This window comes from Dipodomys merriami, unplaced genomic scaffold (genome assembly GCF_024711535.1).
Source record: "Dipodomys merriami isolate MVZ:Mamm:240054 unplaced genomic scaffold, mDipMer1.0.p SCAF_27, whole genome shotgun sequence".
In the NCBI taxonomy this organism is placed as follows: domain Eukaryota; kingdom Metazoa; phylum Chordata; class Mammalia; order Rodentia; family Heteromyidae; genus Dipodomys; species Dipodomys merriami.
Window position 1 is genome coordinate 16275142 of NW_027204159.1, and position 18279 is coordinate 16293420.

Consider the following 18279-nt stretch of genomic DNA (forward strand, 5'->3'; position numbering starts at 1 on the left):
TATGTAAAGGTGGGGCATGGTCACAAAGTGTCCAGCCTCTTGTCAGCAGTTCTGACCTTCCTGAATTCTAAGAGAAGCATTGTGAGGGGAAGGGCACCAGGGGCAGCAGCAAGCCCTGCCTTCATTTAACCACACTCTGTGCTTTTCTCTTTGCCCATCTCTCTCCTTTGCTCCTTCCATGGCTGCCTTCAAACTCTCCACTCCTCAGTCGCTGGGAACATTGTCTCCTTACTCCCAGGTAATAAGGCCAATAGAGAAAAGGTGCCAAAGAAGAATCCCCCAACCCCCTCTTCCCAGAGCCCCAAGGAGCCCCATCCCTGCTCCAAGGTGTCCCCCATAACCAGGGAAGGTACACAACGGGTGGGATCCTTGGAGATTGCCAGAATGCCCTTCCATCGAAGATAGGGTGTCTCATGTGGTCCCAGGTCAGGATTGTGGGGACTGACTCTAGGTTCAATCTGAGAACCTTAAGGGATGCATGGAGGCCCTGGAAATGCTCCGCCACCCTTCTCCTGTCTGTGTATAAGAAAGAGGGGGGTGGGTCTCTATTCATTCCTGAGCCTCGAGAACCTCAAATTCCATGGTCTGTGCCCACCTGCCTGCTGGACTCCAGGACCTCAGGTCTTGCTCACATCCCCACTTCTCCTCCTCCTCCCCAGGATATCTACGAGAACCTGGACCTCCGGCAGAGAAGAGCCTCCAGCCCAGGGTACATCGACTCCCCCACCTACAGCCGACAGGGCATGTCCCCCACCTTCTCCCGTTCACCTCACCACTACTACCGTGCAGGTAAGGCAGGTAAACCCCCAAAGTAAGACAAAGAGCTGAGAGCCATGTAAGGATTTGGAGTCACTGGGCTGCAGGGATGGCTCAGGCTACCCCAGAATTCCCTCGGCAGTATGGACCTTCTGGTCACGCTGGTGACTAGGGTTGGGCCTGACGGAGTCCGTAAGATGCCCCAGCAGAGGCAAAGATAGGTTTATGGCACAGAGAAGCAGCAGGAAGGTGGGTGGAAGAGAGGGGAGTGGCAATCATCCTGGAAGCCCTGGCTAGAATCAAACTCCTCTCCCTTGTCCTTCAGCCTACTGGTTCACAAGCCAGAAACAGGCCTGGGCCTGGCCTTCACTCAAGCTCCCAGACCCACCCAGCCAGCCAGGGCATCCACAGTCACCCTCCCTGGGGCTGGGTGAAGCAAGTGCTTGGAAGAAGGGAAGGGTAGTTAAGGGGCCAGTTGGGGTGGAGGGGTGAGCCACCGAAGATGCCTTTTTTACGAATCAGAAGATCCGGCATTGGAGAGAAGGAGGGAAGGGGTGGAGCTTGTGTCTGCGGACATGGCGCATGAGAGCACATGCTTCTCCCACTCTGGAGCTGAGCACGCTGGGACGCCCAGCCCACCCCATCCCGGCTGCCATCACCCCACTGCTTCCTTAACAGCCGCTGCGTTAATGCCTGTTTTCTCTATCCCTCTATTCTCTCTGGGGACCACTGCCTGCGTGCTCCAGGGCCCGAGAGTGGCAGGAGCTCTCCATACCATAGCCAATTAGATGTGAGGTCCTCCACTCCAACCTCTTACCAGGCTCCCAAGCACTTTCACATCCCAGGTAGGCGCTGACAGCCTGGCATTTCCAGCATGGATGCATGCCCTGGGGAGGGGGGGGTGCCAGGCATCTGAGGTGCCCTCTCCTTGCTGCACACACACACAGCAAGGAGGAGCTGGTTCCTGGGGGACCTCCCAAACCCACCCTCCAGCCCCCACACCCCTGTATCTTTAGTCTACCCAGTTGACAGAACCAATCTTAGTCAAAACCACAGGAAAGCAGCCCAGAGGGGGAAAGTGGCAGGGAGTTTAAGATCAGAGGAGCATGATGGGGCAGGGCAATAGGGTCTTGGTGGACACTGCTTGAATCAAAACTCTTGGGACTGAATCCTAATCCTGCTGCCCATATGCTGTTGACCCCAGAGCCAGTGTTTTAGTGTCACTGAGTCTCACCTGCTCTGCCTGCCTATGAAACCTGAAGTTCAACTGGGATAACTGAGCCTAGAATCCTGCCTTCAGTGCCCGTATTTTCTAATGTGGGGAGACAGATGGTACCTGAATAAACAAATGAGTAAAAGGAAAACTGCAAGGGATAGTAGATGCATTGCAAGAGAGAGAGACAGAGACAGAGACAGAGAGGATTTCTTGGAAAAAATGGCATTAAAGCTGAAAGATGAGAATGATCCATCCTTATGAAGACCCCGGGAAAGGTAACCTGGGCAAAGGAAACACCAAGTGTGATGGAGGTAGTGATTGAAGGTCAGGGAAAACCAGGGATTAGATGACCTTGTAGGACAAGATCTCACCCCTGAGTTATTCAGAGCCAGGTCAGGCTGTCTCCCAAATCCAACCTCCGCTTTTCACTTCCCTCACAAGAGCTTGTCCTGCTGCTTTATCATCCCAGAGGGCTGCTATGCTGTCTAGTTTTGAGGAAGAAGAAGGGAGCAAATCCTGAAACATAGCTGCAACACCCTAGGGACTTTCACTTGGAATTCAGTGTGGCCACTGGGAGGCGCTGTGGACACCTTTCTGCATGGGGATCTGCTGAGCATGCCCCACTGTCTGCCATGCCCACCATTCACCCCACCTTCCTCTCTTGGCACCATTTGTATCCATCCATTCCTCTCCCCTCCTCTCCTCTCCCCCTGCCTTACTTGGAAACTTGCTGGGGTAAAGTTGAAAGTTCAACTTTGAAAGAGGAAGTCCACAGGGGAAAGATGGTGACATCTTGGAAAAAGTTGCTTACTGTGTCTCTTTTCCAAGATCAATTGACCAAATGCTGTCCTCTCCTGTCTCTCTTTCTCCTCCCCATTGTCCTTTCCTGTTCCATATGACAGCTGGAGAAAGTAACATCTACCGGAAGCCCCCAATCTACAAACGGCATGGTATGGTCAGAGCCAGGAAATGGACAAAGAAGGGTGGGGCATTAACTGTCTGTGCCGTGGCTCCTGGGCCTCTAAGAGCAGCACAATGCAAGGCCACAACTTCCCTGATCCCTGAGCTGCCCCCACCCCTGTCACTTATGGTGACTCTCGGGAGGAGTTCAGTGTCTTCGTCTCCTTTATCTGCTCTCCTTGGCTCTCTGCAGGTGATTTGTCCACAGCAACCAAGAGCAAAACAAGTGAAGACATCAGCCAGGCCTCCAAATACAGTCCTGCCTACTCACCAGACCCCTATTATGCTTCCGAGTCTGAGTACTGGACCTACCATGGGTCCCCTAAAGGTAACATTCCCAGGTGTCTGTAGGGAGGGACCATGCCCTGTTATCTATGCTGGGGACTTGGGCTGTTGTGAGCATCAGTTACCCTGTCCTTCACACAGTTATTATGAATGACTTAGCAGGAGGTATAACTGAAGGTTTCTCTTCAATCACCAGCAGGTCTTAAGGGCCATAGGCCCTAGAGAGAGAAAAATAGACCAGGTCCTTACCCTGTGGGAGCATGGGTCCCCTCTGCGAGAGGAAGTTGATACCCAAGGGGTGGGGGGTAAAAGGTTCCCCTTGCAAGTTCTCAGATACCATAGGAAGGAAACAAGGAGGTGGGTTGGCAGAAAATGTAGAAAAGCATCTGCAAATAACTCCAAATGGGAGGGCAGATGGAAAAAAGGAAAGGCTAGTCTCTTAACCTTGACCTTGAAGTGGGAAGGGAGCAAGTAGAGGATGCAGGAGGGAGTTTCATGAGAACTTCCGAAGTTAAGGTGGGGATTTTGCTTATTAAACAATAAGCTGTAGGGTAGAAAATGGTGTGGATTATGGAAAGAGAGGCTGAGAGTGGAGGGAAGGTCTCATAAGCACCCTGGTCCTCAGGACACCGCCATAGCCCAAGTGTTCCTTTCAAGTCTGAGGAAGAGTTTCTCTGTGATCCACTTTGATTCAGTGATTGGCTTTACTAATTGTCCATTCTGAGCAAAGTTTCATGGTAGCTCAGAAATGACTTCTTCATTGCCTTCGGAGAATTCTCCCTTTAAAGAAAGAAGTAAGACACAGAAAGAACCGTAACTCAAAGCGGACAGGGATCAATAGTCATGGGTGGTAGGTGTTCAAAGGCCACAAAAGCAGGAGAGACCACTGCTCAGTGTGGAATCTTAGATGACACAGTTGCAAGGAAGAGAGAAGGAAAAGAGAAGAGAGGAGAGAAGAAGAGAGGAGAGGGGAGAAGAAGAGAGGAGAGGGGAGAAGAAGAGAGGAGAGGGGAGAAGAGTTCCAAAAGGAGAGGATGGAAGGAGAGGGGAGGGAAGGGAAGGACGGAGAGAGGAGGGGAGGGGAATGGGAAGGAGGAAGGAAGGGAAGGGTCCAATAGCTTAAGCCAGAGTAGACTGAGCACAGGAATCACATGCTGGAATTGGTTCCATCTGTCCTTTGGCAGTGCCCCGAGCCAGAAGGTTCTCATCTGGAGGAGAGGAGGATGATTTTGACCACAGCATGCACAAGGTGAGCAAGCCACCTCACTAAATAAAATGCTTACAGGACATATTACTAAGGATTTTTTTTTCATTTGCAAGTGACAGAAAGCAAATTCAAACTCACAAAAGAAGAAAATAGAAATGCATAGTTTGCATAATTGAAAAGTCAAATTGCAGGACTAGCTTCCAGATTTACATGCCACTAAGCATGTGTAACTCTAGCCACTCAGGAGGCTGGGAATTGAGGAGTCAGATTCAATGCGAGCCAGGACAGAAAAGTCTATGAGACTCTTATCCAGTTAACCAACAAAACACCCAGAAGTGGAGGTGTGGCTCAAGTGGTAAAGCACCATTCTTGAGCAAAACCCAAGGGAAAGTGCAAGGCCCCAAGTTCAAACCACAGTACTGACACAAACATAGATAAATTGATAAAAATTTAAATGTTTGGAAAAATAGGTCCGTATAAAACATCTACAGATCTTTTCATCTGTCACTATTCCCTAAACAATATAGTATATAGTTATCACATAGCATCTCCATTGAATATTGTATGTATTGAATATTATATATAATGTAGCGATGATTTAAAGCTCAAAGGAGCCTGTCATTAGGATATATGCAAACACTACACCATTTATGTAATGGATGATTTGAGTGTCTGAGGATTCTGGCATCTAAGAGGTAGGGAAACAATTCCTGAAACCAACCCCAGAATAATTGTACTTCAAAATGGTTAATTTTAAGTTACATGATTTCCACATCTTTAAAAACAAAGATGCTGTCTGCCCAGCATTGGGCAGGACAATGTGGTCCTTTTGTTTTTTGCCAGTCCTGTAGCTTGAACTTAGGGCCTGAGCACTGTCCCTGAGCTTTTTTTGCTCAAGACTAGCACTCTACCCCTTGAGCCACAGTGCTACTTTCTGGCTTTTTCTGTTTACATGGTACTGAGGAATCAAACCCAGGGCTTCATGCAGCAAGAACTCTACCACTAAGCCACCTTCCCAGACCTGCCATGCATTTTTGAGCCAAGCGCTTGAGCCTTGCTCAGAACTCAGAACTATTTATGAAGAGATAAAGTCCCAAATAAAAATATGTGTGCTACCAGCCCAGAAAGGTGCTGAAAAGGCAAAAAGAAAAATAGAAGCTTCTATAGAGGGTCCAGTAGCTTAGCCGTTCCCAAGCCAATCAATCCATCAAAGCCTCATTTATTTCCTTCTAACTTCCTCTTGCTCCTCCCTACCCCAGCTCCAGAGTGGAATTGGCCGGCTGATTCTGAAGGAGGAGATGAAGGCTCGTTCAAGCTCCTATGCAGATCCATGGACTCCTCCCCGGAGCTCCACCAGCAGCCGAGAGGCCCTGCACACCGCTGGCTATGAGATGACCCTCAATGGCTGTAAGCATTGCTTGGGACACTGACACCTATTAGCTGCTCACTTTGGGCCAGGCGCCCTCTGAGACACAGTATAAGTGTCTCTTCTTCCTCCCACCATCCCAGTGCAGTAGGGGCTCTATACCCTACAGACAGGGACCTAGGGCACAGAAACCTGCCCAGATCAGAGTTTACAGGTGATAGGATGCTCTCCATCACATCTCCTTCCTGAGGAAAAGCCCCATATTCAACCCCTTGGGCTAGCCAAGGAATCAGAAGGGGCACAAAGGTTAGCCTAGACCCTCTCACCTACCTCCATCTCAGTGGCCCTTCAGGGAAGCTCTCCAGAATTGGGAATACACACTTGTCAAGGGCCTAGATGGAGAACCAAATGGAACCACACTGCAGTGAGCATTCACTATGCTTCTTGGAGCCATCTGAAGCTGTGAATTCCTGTCAAGTGACTAGAAAAATGTCTTCTGATACTCTTCTCTGAAAGGCTCAAAGACACAGACGCTGTTTCCTGAGGTGCTAAGCCTCCCATCACTTGGAGATGCACATGCAGGCTTCGTTCCAACATTTCCCCTTGAGAGTCTCTCATTGCAACCTCCTGCATGCTTTGTCTGCCTCCTCCCCTTCGACCCCTGTGGGATTCAATCCTGCCAGGAAATCCCACCTCAAATCAATATTGGATGGACGGTGGACTGTATCATTGATTATACTTCTATGTACCAGGCATTTGTAGATACATTATCGCTCAGGGCTCTCACAAATCCCTGCAATATAAAGATCATTAGCGCTCACTTTATAGAGGGAAGATGTAACTTGTCCACAGGCAGAGATTAAGAAAGTGACTAAGCCTGGATCAGACCTGAGTTGAAGGGACCCTACGGCTATGTATGAGCTTTACTGTCTTTTCCTCACAACACCTTGGACTTGGTGAGAATGAAGACGATAGTAGTGGTGGTGGTGATGGAGTCTTTGGAGTGTGTGTATAAAACAGGCCCTGGGCTAAGTGTCTGACTTTATTATGTCATGTGTTTTTCCACAATAGCTCTATAAAGGAGACACTGATTTTTGGTTTTGAGCTGGGTCAGGGGGAAGGGGTTGTGTGCCAGTACTAAGGTTTGAACTAGGGTCAGGGCACTTTTCCTTAACTTTGTTGCTCAAGGCTGGTGCTTTATTACTTGAGCCACATCTCCACTTCTGGCTTTTTGCTGGTTAATTGGAGATTAGTCTCATAGATGTCCCTGCCTGGACTGACTTCAACTGAAATCCTGAGAACTCAGCCTCCTGAGTAACTAGGATTGCAGGTATGAGCCACTAGCACCCAAAGGGAGACCTTGTTTGACAGATGAGAAAATTGAAGCATCATTGAGCAATTGGCCTGAACTTAGGTATCTACTAGTGGCAGAGGCAGGATAAGCTCATGAATCAGATTATCCATCTGACCACTGAAGGGCTCTGTTTTCCACATCTGGCTATGCGGTGTGCACCAAGACGGTAGCTGGGAGAAACAACATGTGGCTAGCATGTACAAGGCTTTGCACTCCATTCCTAAACTGCTGGGGGAAGGAGGATGGCTAGATCAGCTCTGTTAAATTATCTTTAGCTTTGTTTGACAAATATCCCAGAGTACTGGCCCTGCGTCAGGTGCTGGGCTGGAACACGAATAGGAGAGGGAGGATGGAGAGGGGGAAAGGAGATCCTGAAGGAGACCCCTTCTCCCCTTCAGCCTGAGTGACTGAGTGTGGAAACCAAGTCTCTTTGTCCCCATAAGCTGTCTTCACCATGCTTGTTCATCCCTATGGGCACTGATGTCGGCTTTTCTCTCTTGCAGCCCCTCGTTCTCACTACCTGGCTGACAGTGGTATGTTCTTCCTGACTCCCCTCCAGCCTGTCACATCCTGTGAGGACAGGGCCACATCACCTGCCATTTTCATAGCTCTCATATCTCTACGACACCTTCGTGTAGATGTCTCAGCACTGTCCTGCTCTCCAATAGTCCATCCCATTGTGTAGTTGTCAGATTATGGGCCTTCCTTGGGGGTTCTAGAAACATAATGCCCCTTCCACCACTTGAAATTATACCTGTCTGGCTCTGAGCTCCACTCCCATTCCAGAGCCTTTGTCCAGAGCTACCATGTGGCCAGCTACCATGTGGTCATAGGTATCTGCCACCTGGGGGCAGGGGGGTCCGGGCAGGGATGGATATAATCCAAGGCCAGAAAAGCATGTGAACAGGTGCCTCTGAGGAGCAAGAATTGTGCCAGGACGAGGCTTCCCTGAGATAAATCCAGTTTTAGACCTGGAAGCCATCAGAAAGAGCTGGGGCCTCTCACTCCAGCGCTCTCCCACTAGATTTGAAATATGGTGGCCACTTGTAGGAAGATGGCTTCCAGGGAGAGCAAGCCCTGGCTTGGGGCTCCCGGTAACTGCTCCGACTTCTTCTTTACAGATCCTCTCATCTCCAAATCTGCCTCCCTGCCTGCCTACAGGCGAAACGGGCTGCACCGGGTAAGAACCTTGCTCCCCAACACACACACACATAAAAATACTAACAAGTCAGCTTAGTGCTCCAACAACTGCTTTGGGTGACACTTGAGAAAAGGCTTGAGGGCTAGAAATGGTGAACTGGAAGGACCCAATGGCAGTGACATGGTCCCCTCCCTGTGGCCCCTGTGTAAAAAGGAACCCTGGCGGAGGGGCTGGGGAATCCTGGCACAAACTGGTCAAGAATTCTGCACCAAGTACTGGCTTTACTGCATTAACTCATGCTATCTTCATAGCTCAGTAGAGGTAGTCACTAATGTGAACCCTATTAGGGGGATAGAGTAATCAAAGTGAGATGACTTATCCCCTCAGTGAATGATGCTAGAAACAGGGCTGAAGGCCAGGCCAGCAGTCCACACCCGCCTGACATGTGCCAATGGCCTTTCACATGGCATACAGTCTCCTGCGCTCTTTGGCATAGAGTTTGTGTATAAACTTTTGTGAAACTATGGATCTGGTTGACAGGCTGAAAGGGAGCAGGAGCATGTCTGACGGTATAGCCTGACCTTTGGCTAACAAGACATTGAGCTAGGTGTTGCCTTACTGCACAACTACTAAGTACCAAGCACTCTTCCCAGGGCAGAGGATCCTGCAGTTGGTGAAATTGCTTTGGTGGAGCTCACATTCTAGCGAGAGAGGGAAAATAAACAAGAAAATGGGATAGGGAGTCAGGAAGTTGGAAGTGCTTAGTGTGGAAAACCCCCCAGGGGGTGGGGAAGAGAGGTCAGAAAGGGGTGAACTTCCACAAAGGCCTGAGTACAGGGAGAGAGCCTTACCTCTCTGAAATCTGCAAGCTCATTGGGATGCAGGAAAGCAGGGGCTCTAAGTTCCTGTACAGAGAAGACACATGAGATCAAGATGGGGGAGTGGGGACATGAAAACAGTCAGGGAGACCCGCAGGGCGCTGCACACTGGGCCAAGACTAAAGAAGGTTTTGGTGGTTGCACCCTCTGATTCTACTCTGATGTATAATAGAATGATTCCATCCTTTGTGTGGAATACAGCCTTGGGAGCGGAGGGGTAGGGGGCAGACACAGAAGCTGTAGATCCATCCTGAGTCCGTCTTAAGATAGAGCCCCACTGGAGAGCAATGGCTGGTGTGCAAACCCTGACCTAGGTAGGAACCTGACCCCTTGTAGACTAAACATCAACTCATGCAGCACATTGGTTGAACATCCACAGGAGACGTCCCACAAAAGATCAGTGACAAAAAAAAAAAAAAAAAGATCAGTGACAAACACAGAACCCCTGCCCCTTGGAGCTTCTATTCTTATAGGGAAAAACTATATATATATATATATATATATATATATATATATATATATATATATATGAAATTAGTCTAATTATATAGAATGTTACAAAAATATACAAAATCTATAAGATTGAGAGTCTGTGGAGGACGCGGCTTGTAATTTTGAATAGAGCTGTCCTAGGAAGCGGGTACCTAAGCAATGAAAGGAAGCAGGAGGTGACATCCATAAATGTGTGTACAGAGTGCCTAGGATGTGCTGAGCATGGATGTAGACTGATGGCAAAGAATTCAATGTCCCTAACTTGAGACAGGCTGCTGAGAGAGCTGTGTGCCTCAGCAACCCTGGTCCATACTTTAGAGAGGGGAGAATGCTTCAGAGCCCGATTCAGACCATCCTGGCTCTCTCTCCCTTCCCTGCAGACACCCAGCGCAGACCTCTTCCATTATGACAGCATGAATGCAGTCAACTGGGGCATGCGAGGTGAGTGGGCAGGGGAGGAGGGAGGGCTTCAGGGAGAGGGCCCTTCTGGGATTTCCCCGCCCACCCCACCCCAAACTCGGGTGAACTGCTGCTTGACCTCTGGCAAACCATTACTACAAATTCAGTCTCCACCCTGGGTTTTGTCCAAATCTTGAGTACCCACTCCCATTGCCTTCTGCTTCCTCATTTCCCCTGCTCTTCCCTCATCCCCTCGAGTCCCTGGCTTTGGGTGCTGTCCAGGCCATCTGTCCCATCTGGGTTCCCAGATCATCACAGAGTGCTGATCGCCCTGTACTGCTGAGCGAGAGCTCCCGGCCAACCCCGATGGAGGGAAACACTCAGAGCCAAAGGCACATTGTTCCCCAGAAAAATTTCCATGAGCTTCATGTTGCATGCCATGGAAGCTGTCACGCCAGCCGCTACAGGCTCCCATTAACAGGCACAGACAGGAGGGGACACAGCATGGATGGAAGCATCACAATGAAACCCCTTACCTACAGTACGCAGAAATCATGTGCATGCCAATCTTCAGTTGTGTGTGCGTGTGTGTATGTGTGTGTGTGTGCGCGCGCGCTGATCCCAGTACTTAAACTAAGGGGCCTTGGCATTATGCCTTCAACTTTTCACTCCAGGCTGGAACTCCTACCACTTGAGCCACAGCTCCACTTCTGGCTTTTTGCTGTGGTTAAGATAAGGTTTCACAGATTTTCCCACTCAGGGTGGCTTTGAACCTCAATCCCCAAATCTCCATCTCCCGAGTAGCTAGGATTATGTACATGAGCCACTGGTGCCTGATTCTTCTCATTTCTAGTCCAAATATCTCAAAAGCTTCTTTTCTCTTCAAACCACCTCAGTATCATCCCAACCCTGATCTTTAGCCCCTGTGGTTCTCATATTAGCCTGGACTGTCCTTTGTGGTGTAGTCAACAGCAGCTGTGTGGCAGTCAGACACAGTAAAGACTAAGACAGAGGGTAGGGTAGTAATGCTACTTAGCATGTGTCTCTTTTCTCTCTGCAGAGTACAAGGTAAAGGACATGTAGACCCTGAGGAGTCTCCGGGATGCTGGGGACCACTGCCTTGGGGACCAGCAAGAGGATGTCAACACTATGCATGCAGAAAAAGAACATGGAACGAATAGCTTTTCCTGCCCCTCCTTGGCTTACTTCTTCCCCCGAATCCTTTCCTAGGTCTCCAAACCATTCAATCTGACCCTTCCTCTGTCCCCAAAGACTCCCAGGGGCTTACCCATCACCAATACTAGATCACTATATTCAAGACACCCGATGCCCACATTTGTGCCAAACACCACATGCTTATCCTAGTAGTATTAGAAGAGTCTGTGGAACTTGCTTTTGGAGAGAAGGGGGCCTTAGAGCATCTTGGGTTGCTAAGCAACCCAAAGATGGGCCAACCCAGTCTTCCCTCCAGATTTTAATCTTTCACGTTTGAGGAATAAAAAAGAAACCAGACATAAAACATGGCTGCAAGACACAAGCCCACCAGCCTTGGCCAAGCTAGAAATGTGTCCTCTTCTCCTTAGATTTACCCTTATGAACTGCTGCTGGTGACCACAAGAGGAAGAAACCGACTGCCCAAGGATGTGGACCGGACCCGCTTAGAGGTACGTCTAGAAAACCAAGCTCCTGATCAGCCTTTGGGTCGGACAGGATTCTAAAGTTGCCTCGCCCAACCCAGCTCAGAAGGGGTGGGCTAAATGAATAGACTTTAAGGTCTCATGTCTCAATGAAGAGGCAGAGGCTTGAACCCATTTCCTACACCCAGACTGTTCTGATTTGCCTCCCGCCAACCCATTTGCCACCGGTGGAACACAGCAGAAGGGTTTGGCAGTGGACTGAGTATGAGGTTCTCAATAGTCATTAGATTGCTGCTATTCAAAGAATGCCAAGAGGGCTTGGGTTGGTTGATGCAGGCTTGCAGAAGGAGGAAGAATTGGATATCCCTAGAAGATGGGTAGGATTTGGATGGATGGAGAGACAGAGAGAGCATCATGATGATGGAAACAGCACAGCCAAAGGTGTAGAGGTGGAGCCCTGAAGGGTATCAGCATCAGGTCATCAGGTCATTTGGCACGGAGTGCCAGCCCCTGATTGCTTCTGCTTTTCTCCTTCCTGTGATACTTCCTGGGCCCCGGCCTCTCCTTCTTCTTAGAATACTCTTCCTCCCACCTCGGGGCCCAGTGCCGAGCTCCAAACCCTCCTTTAGCCCTCCCCTAACCTGCTCCTCTAGCCTGCTTCCTCGCCTGTGCCCAGGGTGGAGCTGGAGCACCTCTGGCTCACATGAGTATCAGATCATCCACTTACCTCTTTCCTCTGCCTGGCCCTGAGTTTCCTCAGGCTTGTCTAACACAAGGCCTGAGCTGAGAGAGATGTCAGGAAATGTTTGTGGAAAATTAGAGAAAACTCTGGTCCCTCGGAAGAGCAATGGGCCCCCTGAACTAATGCTGAGGCAGAGCAGAAGCGGGAGGTGGCGCATGGACCCCAAAGCTCTGTGAGTCTTTCCAGCACTGGCACACTGACTTAGCAACATGAGAATGTCTCTTCCAAAGGCCTCCTTTCTCTGTCAGGAGTAGTTGCCGGTGCTGAAGGGGACAGCTCCCGGGCGGCTCCCTGAAGCCCCTGTAAACAGGCAAACATCTCCAGGCCTCCTACACACTCGGGGCCCAAGAGGCTCACATTTCCTGAGCATCAGAATAGCCTCGGGAGCCTCTGGGCACAGAATCCCTACCTTCATCCAAGTGAACCTCAATCTGGGGAAGGAGCTCAGACACCCATATTTTCTAAAAGCTCTTAGGAATGTCTGAAATGCAGAGTTGAGGGCACTGGGCTAGGAACCTAACCTCTGCCTAGTTCAGGACCCTAACTGCATCCTCAAAAGTACAAATATTCATTCATCCAAAGTCGATTATAGGCTGAATGCTGGTGGCTCATGCCTGTAATCCTAGCCACTCAGGAGACTGAGATATTAAGATCTTGCCTGCCCAGGCAGGCAAGTCCATGAGACTCTTATCTCCAATTAACCATCAAAAAGCCATAAGTAGAGCTGTATTCAAATGGCAGAGCACCAGCCATGAGTGAAAAAGCTAAGGGATAGCACCCAAGCCCTGAGTTCAAACCGTAGTACCAGCACGCACGTGTGCACACGTGCACACACACATGTGCATACATACACACACATACACGCAGAGTTCATTATATAGCACGTAGGTTCATGCAACATATCAGACCTATCAGGAGTATATATCATAGGTGAAGAGATAGGTACACAAATAAAGTACACAAATAAAGAACACATGTTGTAGGTACTGAAGGTCATAAGTAATAAGGTCTAACAAAAAGGTAAAAGAAGCTGGTGCTGGTAGCTTGTGCCTATAATCCTAGCTACTCAGGAGGCTGAGATCTGAGAATCACAGTTCAAAGGCAACCTAAACAGGAAAGTTCATGAGGCTCTTATCTCCTATTAAACCCCAGAAAACTGGAAGTGGTGTGGTGGCTCAAAGTGGTAGAGCTCTAGCTTTGAGCAACAAAAGTTCAGAGATAGTGCCCAGGCCTGAGTTCAAGTCCCACAACCAACGAAAGAAAAGATAAAAGAAGAGCAGAAAGAAGGACTGGGAGTTCCAGGGAGGAGCGATTGGCTGATCAGGACAGGGCTTATCCACTATGTGACATTTTAGCAAAGATTAGAAGTTAGGGAGGGAATTAGCCGCTCTTTCCTACAAAGGAACAACAATCTAGACATAGGGAACAGATAGCTTGATGCAAGAGGGAACCTCATTTGCTTGAAGCCAGCAAGAGGGAAGTGAATCTGCCGTCATAGGAGCAGAGAGGATGAAGAGCAGGAGACAGCAAAGGAAATGAGGACCAGATCACCCCAGGTGATGGCACTTGAAAAGACGATTGTGACAGTTATCAAGAGTGGTCTTTAGTCACGTGACAGGTGCTGTCCAATGGCTGTATACACCCATTCACTCACAGTACTCATTTTCCAGAAGAGGAAACAGGTTCAAAAGGGGTAAATTTAATGTGTCCAAGGTCATACATCTGTGTCTGCCTGCTGAAATACTAGTTCCCAGTGATAACATGCCAGAGAACTGTTGTGTTACTGTAATAATAATAATAATAAATTTCACTGAATGCCCTGAAGTATTAAGTTAGTCTGAATTGGACCCAGAAAGTGTGCAGACAGGAAGTGCACATGTTTCTCTTGTTAGACTTGATTTTAAATTCATTTTGAAAATTTTGAAACTTCCAAAGAAGCCACAAGAATAGTGAAATTAGCCTGGTACTGGTGGTTTATGCCTGTAATCCTAGCTATTCAGGAGGCTGAGATCTGAGAATGGAAGTTTGAAACCAGCCCAAGAAGGAAAGGCTGTAAGATTCTTACTCTCTCCAATCACCAGCAAAAACCTGGAAGTAAAGATTTGTTCAAGTAGCAGAGTACCAAGCTTAAGCAAAAAAAGCCAAATAAGCCCTTGAAGCCCTGAGTTCATGCCCCAGAACTGGGGGTGATGGAGGGGAAAGGGTAGTGAAATGAACATTCATCTACCTTTGACCTAAATACATCAATTGTTAACATTTTACCACATTTTAAAATTCATATACTTCTAAGTCTAAAATCTCTGCCAATGTTTAATATCTTCCAGAGAGGGGAGGATGGATGAAGAGGGGGAGGGAGAGCAGACAAGCCTTCCTGGAGATGTAGAACAATGTCGTATATTACTTGACAAACTTGTTTTCATATTTAAAAAAAGTGGTTCTACAAAGAAGAGTGGTAATGTTTTTCAATGACAGCCTTTCAGAGTCTAAGAAGCCAGGCACTGGTGGCTAGTGTCTATAGTCCTCGCTACTCAAGAGGCTGAGATCTAGATAATGGCAGTTCAAAGCCAGCCAGGGCAGAAAAGTTCACTAGCCTCCATCTTCAACTACCCAGTAAAAAGTCAAGCTGGGGGAGTGGCTCAAGTGATAGAGTACCAGCTATAAGCAAGTCATTGAGAAGGTAAGGTCCTGAGCTCAAGGCCTGATACCAGAAAAAAAATAGATAGATTGAAGATGGATGGATGGATAGATAGATAGATAGATAGATACATAGATAGATAGATAGATACCTTAAATCTTGGATATACCTCTTGTATCTCCCAAAGGGGAATAGGATGGCATTAATACATACATCTTCTGTAACCAAATGCACAGGATGCCAAAAGCTGATGTCAACCATAGTGCACAAGGTCTACTTGAGCACCGCCAGTACCCAGCTGGGCTATGGCACAAAGGCCTCTCCAGCCAGAGCAGCTGCAGAGCCCCCTCTGAGCAAACTTCCCTCTCCACCTTCACCTTCATCACACAACTCCTTAGAGAGGGAGCATGCAGGGCCTTGGCTGGACGGCCAGCCACTCCCCCCCCACCTCCCGCCCCCACCACCACACTAGCCTGCCTCTCCCATCCTCATGCTGTTCTCTCTCCCTCCCCTCTTTGCCACCCTCTTCAGCGCCACCTGTCCCAAGAAGAGTTCTACCAAGTCTTCGGCATGACCATCTCGGAGTTCGAGCGGCTAGCCCTCTGGAAGAGAAATGAACTGAAGAAGCAAGCCCGGCTGTTCTAGCAGAGACCCTATACCTATAGATGCATTTATATAAAGATGTATGTAAATCTACACCGCCACACGGCGTAACCCTCTTGTGTAACGGGACACACTGCCTGCCATGAGACTTGCTTTTCTGTGCTGTCAGGCAAGCCCACATCATTGAAGTATTTTTATGCTCCTTACTTCTCTTTTCTAAGTGCTGTAAGATCAGGAAAAGGATTTGAGGGGACTCTGCCCTTTTACTGAGGGTCCTTTTTATACTGAAACATCTGTCCCAACTTGAGTCCTCCAAGGTCTGACTCTCTTTCCTTGGAATGGTGCCTGGAGAAACGTCTCTGCTCCGCTGCTTGGCTCTCTCCCCTATCTCCAGGGCTCCCGAGGATCATGCAGTTCATGCATGCCATCAGCCCCACAGGGGCCCTCCCATGGGAACTCCATGATGATCCACCTCTCCCTTCCCCCAAACCAGTGAGCACCTCTGGGAGCTCATAAAGAATTTTCTCCATATTCCTAAATTGGATCTAAGTGCTCTCCGGGGCAATGTGATTCAAGGCGTGAGCTTCAAATCCACTCATTACACTAGTAGACCCACGTGGGCAGGGCCCTAGCCTCTCAGCTCATCCTTCCCCTCCTCCCACCCTTGATCTTGACCTCTCCCTTGTCCAAATCTAGGACTCATTGTAGGAAAAGGAAAAAACGGCACTTCCTTCCCCTCGACCAACCTCCACCTGGCCCTTGGCCCAGACTGGACTTGGAGAAACAGGAAAGCAGAGGATGCTAGGCGAGGAGACAGAGCCCAGAGCCAGGCACCTGAAGCTAGCAGAGGAGCTGAGGTCCTCCTTTCTAACTCCGTCTGCTCCCAGTGCCTCTTGACCCTTCCCCCTTTCTAGGAGAGGCCATTGTTGCAGCCGGTACTCTTCAGCCTTATTACAATCTATGTGCCTGACGATCTTATACATCACAGGGCTAGTGTTCCCACCACAGTTCCAACCAAGCAACCAGATTCATACTTCACACCACCCTGTTCTGAGAGAATAGGCCACTGCCCAAAAGAAAGCTTCCTGGCCCATACCACTGGTCCCTGGCTCAGCACCACAAACAGTGGGCCCCCACCAGTCCTTGGATCCTCCTGCAAAGTTGGCTAGGTCTCATGGTGGAAGCTTCCAGAAGAATAGTTGCTTAGTAGATTCCAAAATGGAGTGTTGGAGCCAGGCGCTGGTGGCTCACGCCTGTACTAGCTACTCAGGAGGTTGAGATCTGAGGATTGTGGTTCAAAGACAGCCCAGGCAAAGAAAGTCTGTGGGACTCTTATCTCCAATTAACCACCAGAATACCAGAAGTGGCGCTGTGGCTCAAGTAGTAGAGCACTCACCATGAGCTAAAGAGCTCAGGGACAGCACCCAGGCCCAGAGTTCAAGCCCCACAAACAATTTTTTTTTAAATAGAGTGTCGGCCAGCACTGATCCTGGTCATTGCTGGTTGCCCAGTGGCTCTCTTTCTTTCCATAGTGAGGATGAGAGCATGAACTTCTCTCATCCCTCCACAAAGCTTCAACTGTCAGTTGGCAATGTTTGGGGGTAGCGGCTCCTTCTTGGAGATGCCTTGAATCAGGAGCAGACATGACAAAGGTGACTCTCAAGAGACTGGTGATGGGCTGTGGCATGTATAGAAGTGACATTAATTCAGCAAACCCTCACTACTGAGCACCTGCTGGTCACTGAGCACCTGCTGGTCACTGAGCACCCGCTGGACACTGAGCACCTGCTGAACGCTGTGCACGGAGTGGGGTGGGGGAGGGGACACTGGGACAAATCCACACAGGCCCTGGGCTTGGAGCATGACTAGTGAGAGTAGACACTGTAAGGCATGGGCTTAGCCCTGGTGGACACCAAGCAGAGTGTGGCAGGAAAAGACATGAGGAAGGGAATGTGTAAACTACTGGAAGAGTATGTGCAATGATGCAGAGCAAGGAATGCTCTTGAGAGGAGACTGAGCTGAGCAAAAATAGGATGCATCTTTGCAAAACTGGAAGGATATTGCAAGTTGAAAGCGTAGCAGGGTGGAGGGACCAGAAGGGAAGTCTAATATGTCCTCATTTAACATGTCAAACCTTCCTGCAACTTCTCTTTTTTGGCCAATGTCTTTCAACTTTCCTGACCCGTTAGTCATGTTGCCAACCAGACACATTGAAACTGCCTCATTGTCACTGGTTAACAACTTGCGAGACTGAAGGGCTTTTGTTATTGTTGTTGGATATTTTTGTTCCCCATAAAAGCACATCATTTCAACCCAAACCCGTGTCCTTCTGTTGTTTCTAGTGGGAGTGGGAATGACTGACATGGGAAGAGGTTGTACTAGGCACATTTTATTTTTCAAAAGCAATCACTTCTTTGACTTCATTGTCTGGGTTGTTTTCTGCCAAATGCAGGGTGTCTCAAGACAGCAGATGTTCCAACCGTAAACAACTTTCACTTTTTAATTTATATATTTTTATTATCTTTAGTTGTACAAAGGTTTCAATTCAACATGTCCATTTATGAGTACAATGCATCTTGATCAATGCCACCCTTTTCAGTATTCACTT

The 18279-nt window shown here is 48.7% G+C and overlaps 1 protein-coding gene across 5 annotated transcripts in view; it reads left to right on the top strand.

The window, feature by feature from the left end:
* Ablim3 (actin binding LIM protein family member 3) overlaps positions 1-17989 on the top strand; it is a 129842-nt gene extending 111853 nt beyond the window's left edge. Inside the window, exons 11-23 of one of the 5 annotated variants that reach the window (XM_070036360.1) lie at positions 209-238; positions 660-789; positions 1503-1601; positions 2875-2922; positions 3126-3260; positions 4402-4466; positions 5684-5831; positions 7648-7677; positions 8266-8324; positions 10036-10096; positions 11115-11122; positions 11638-11718; positions 15600-17989. In XM_070036360.1, coding sequence (XP_069892461.1) covers positions 209-238; positions 660-789; positions 1503-1601; positions 2875-2922; positions 3126-3260; positions 4402-4466; positions 5684-5831; positions 7648-7677; positions 8266-8324; positions 10036-10096; positions 11115-11122; positions 11638-11718; positions 15600-15713 — 1008 coding nt within the window. In that variant the 3' untranslated portion in view covers positions 15714-17989. Of the gene's footprint in view, positions 1-208; positions 239-659; positions 790-1502; positions 1602-2874; positions 2923-3125; positions 3261-4401; positions 4467-5683; positions 5832-7647; positions 7678-8265; positions 8325-10035; positions 10097-11114; positions 11719-15599 lie in introns of those variants that run through there. The other 4 variants (XM_070036356.1, XM_070036357.1, XM_070036358.1 and 1 more) reach the window with 4 other exon arrangements.
* The last annotated feature ends 290 nt before the right edge of the window (positions 17990-18279 follow it).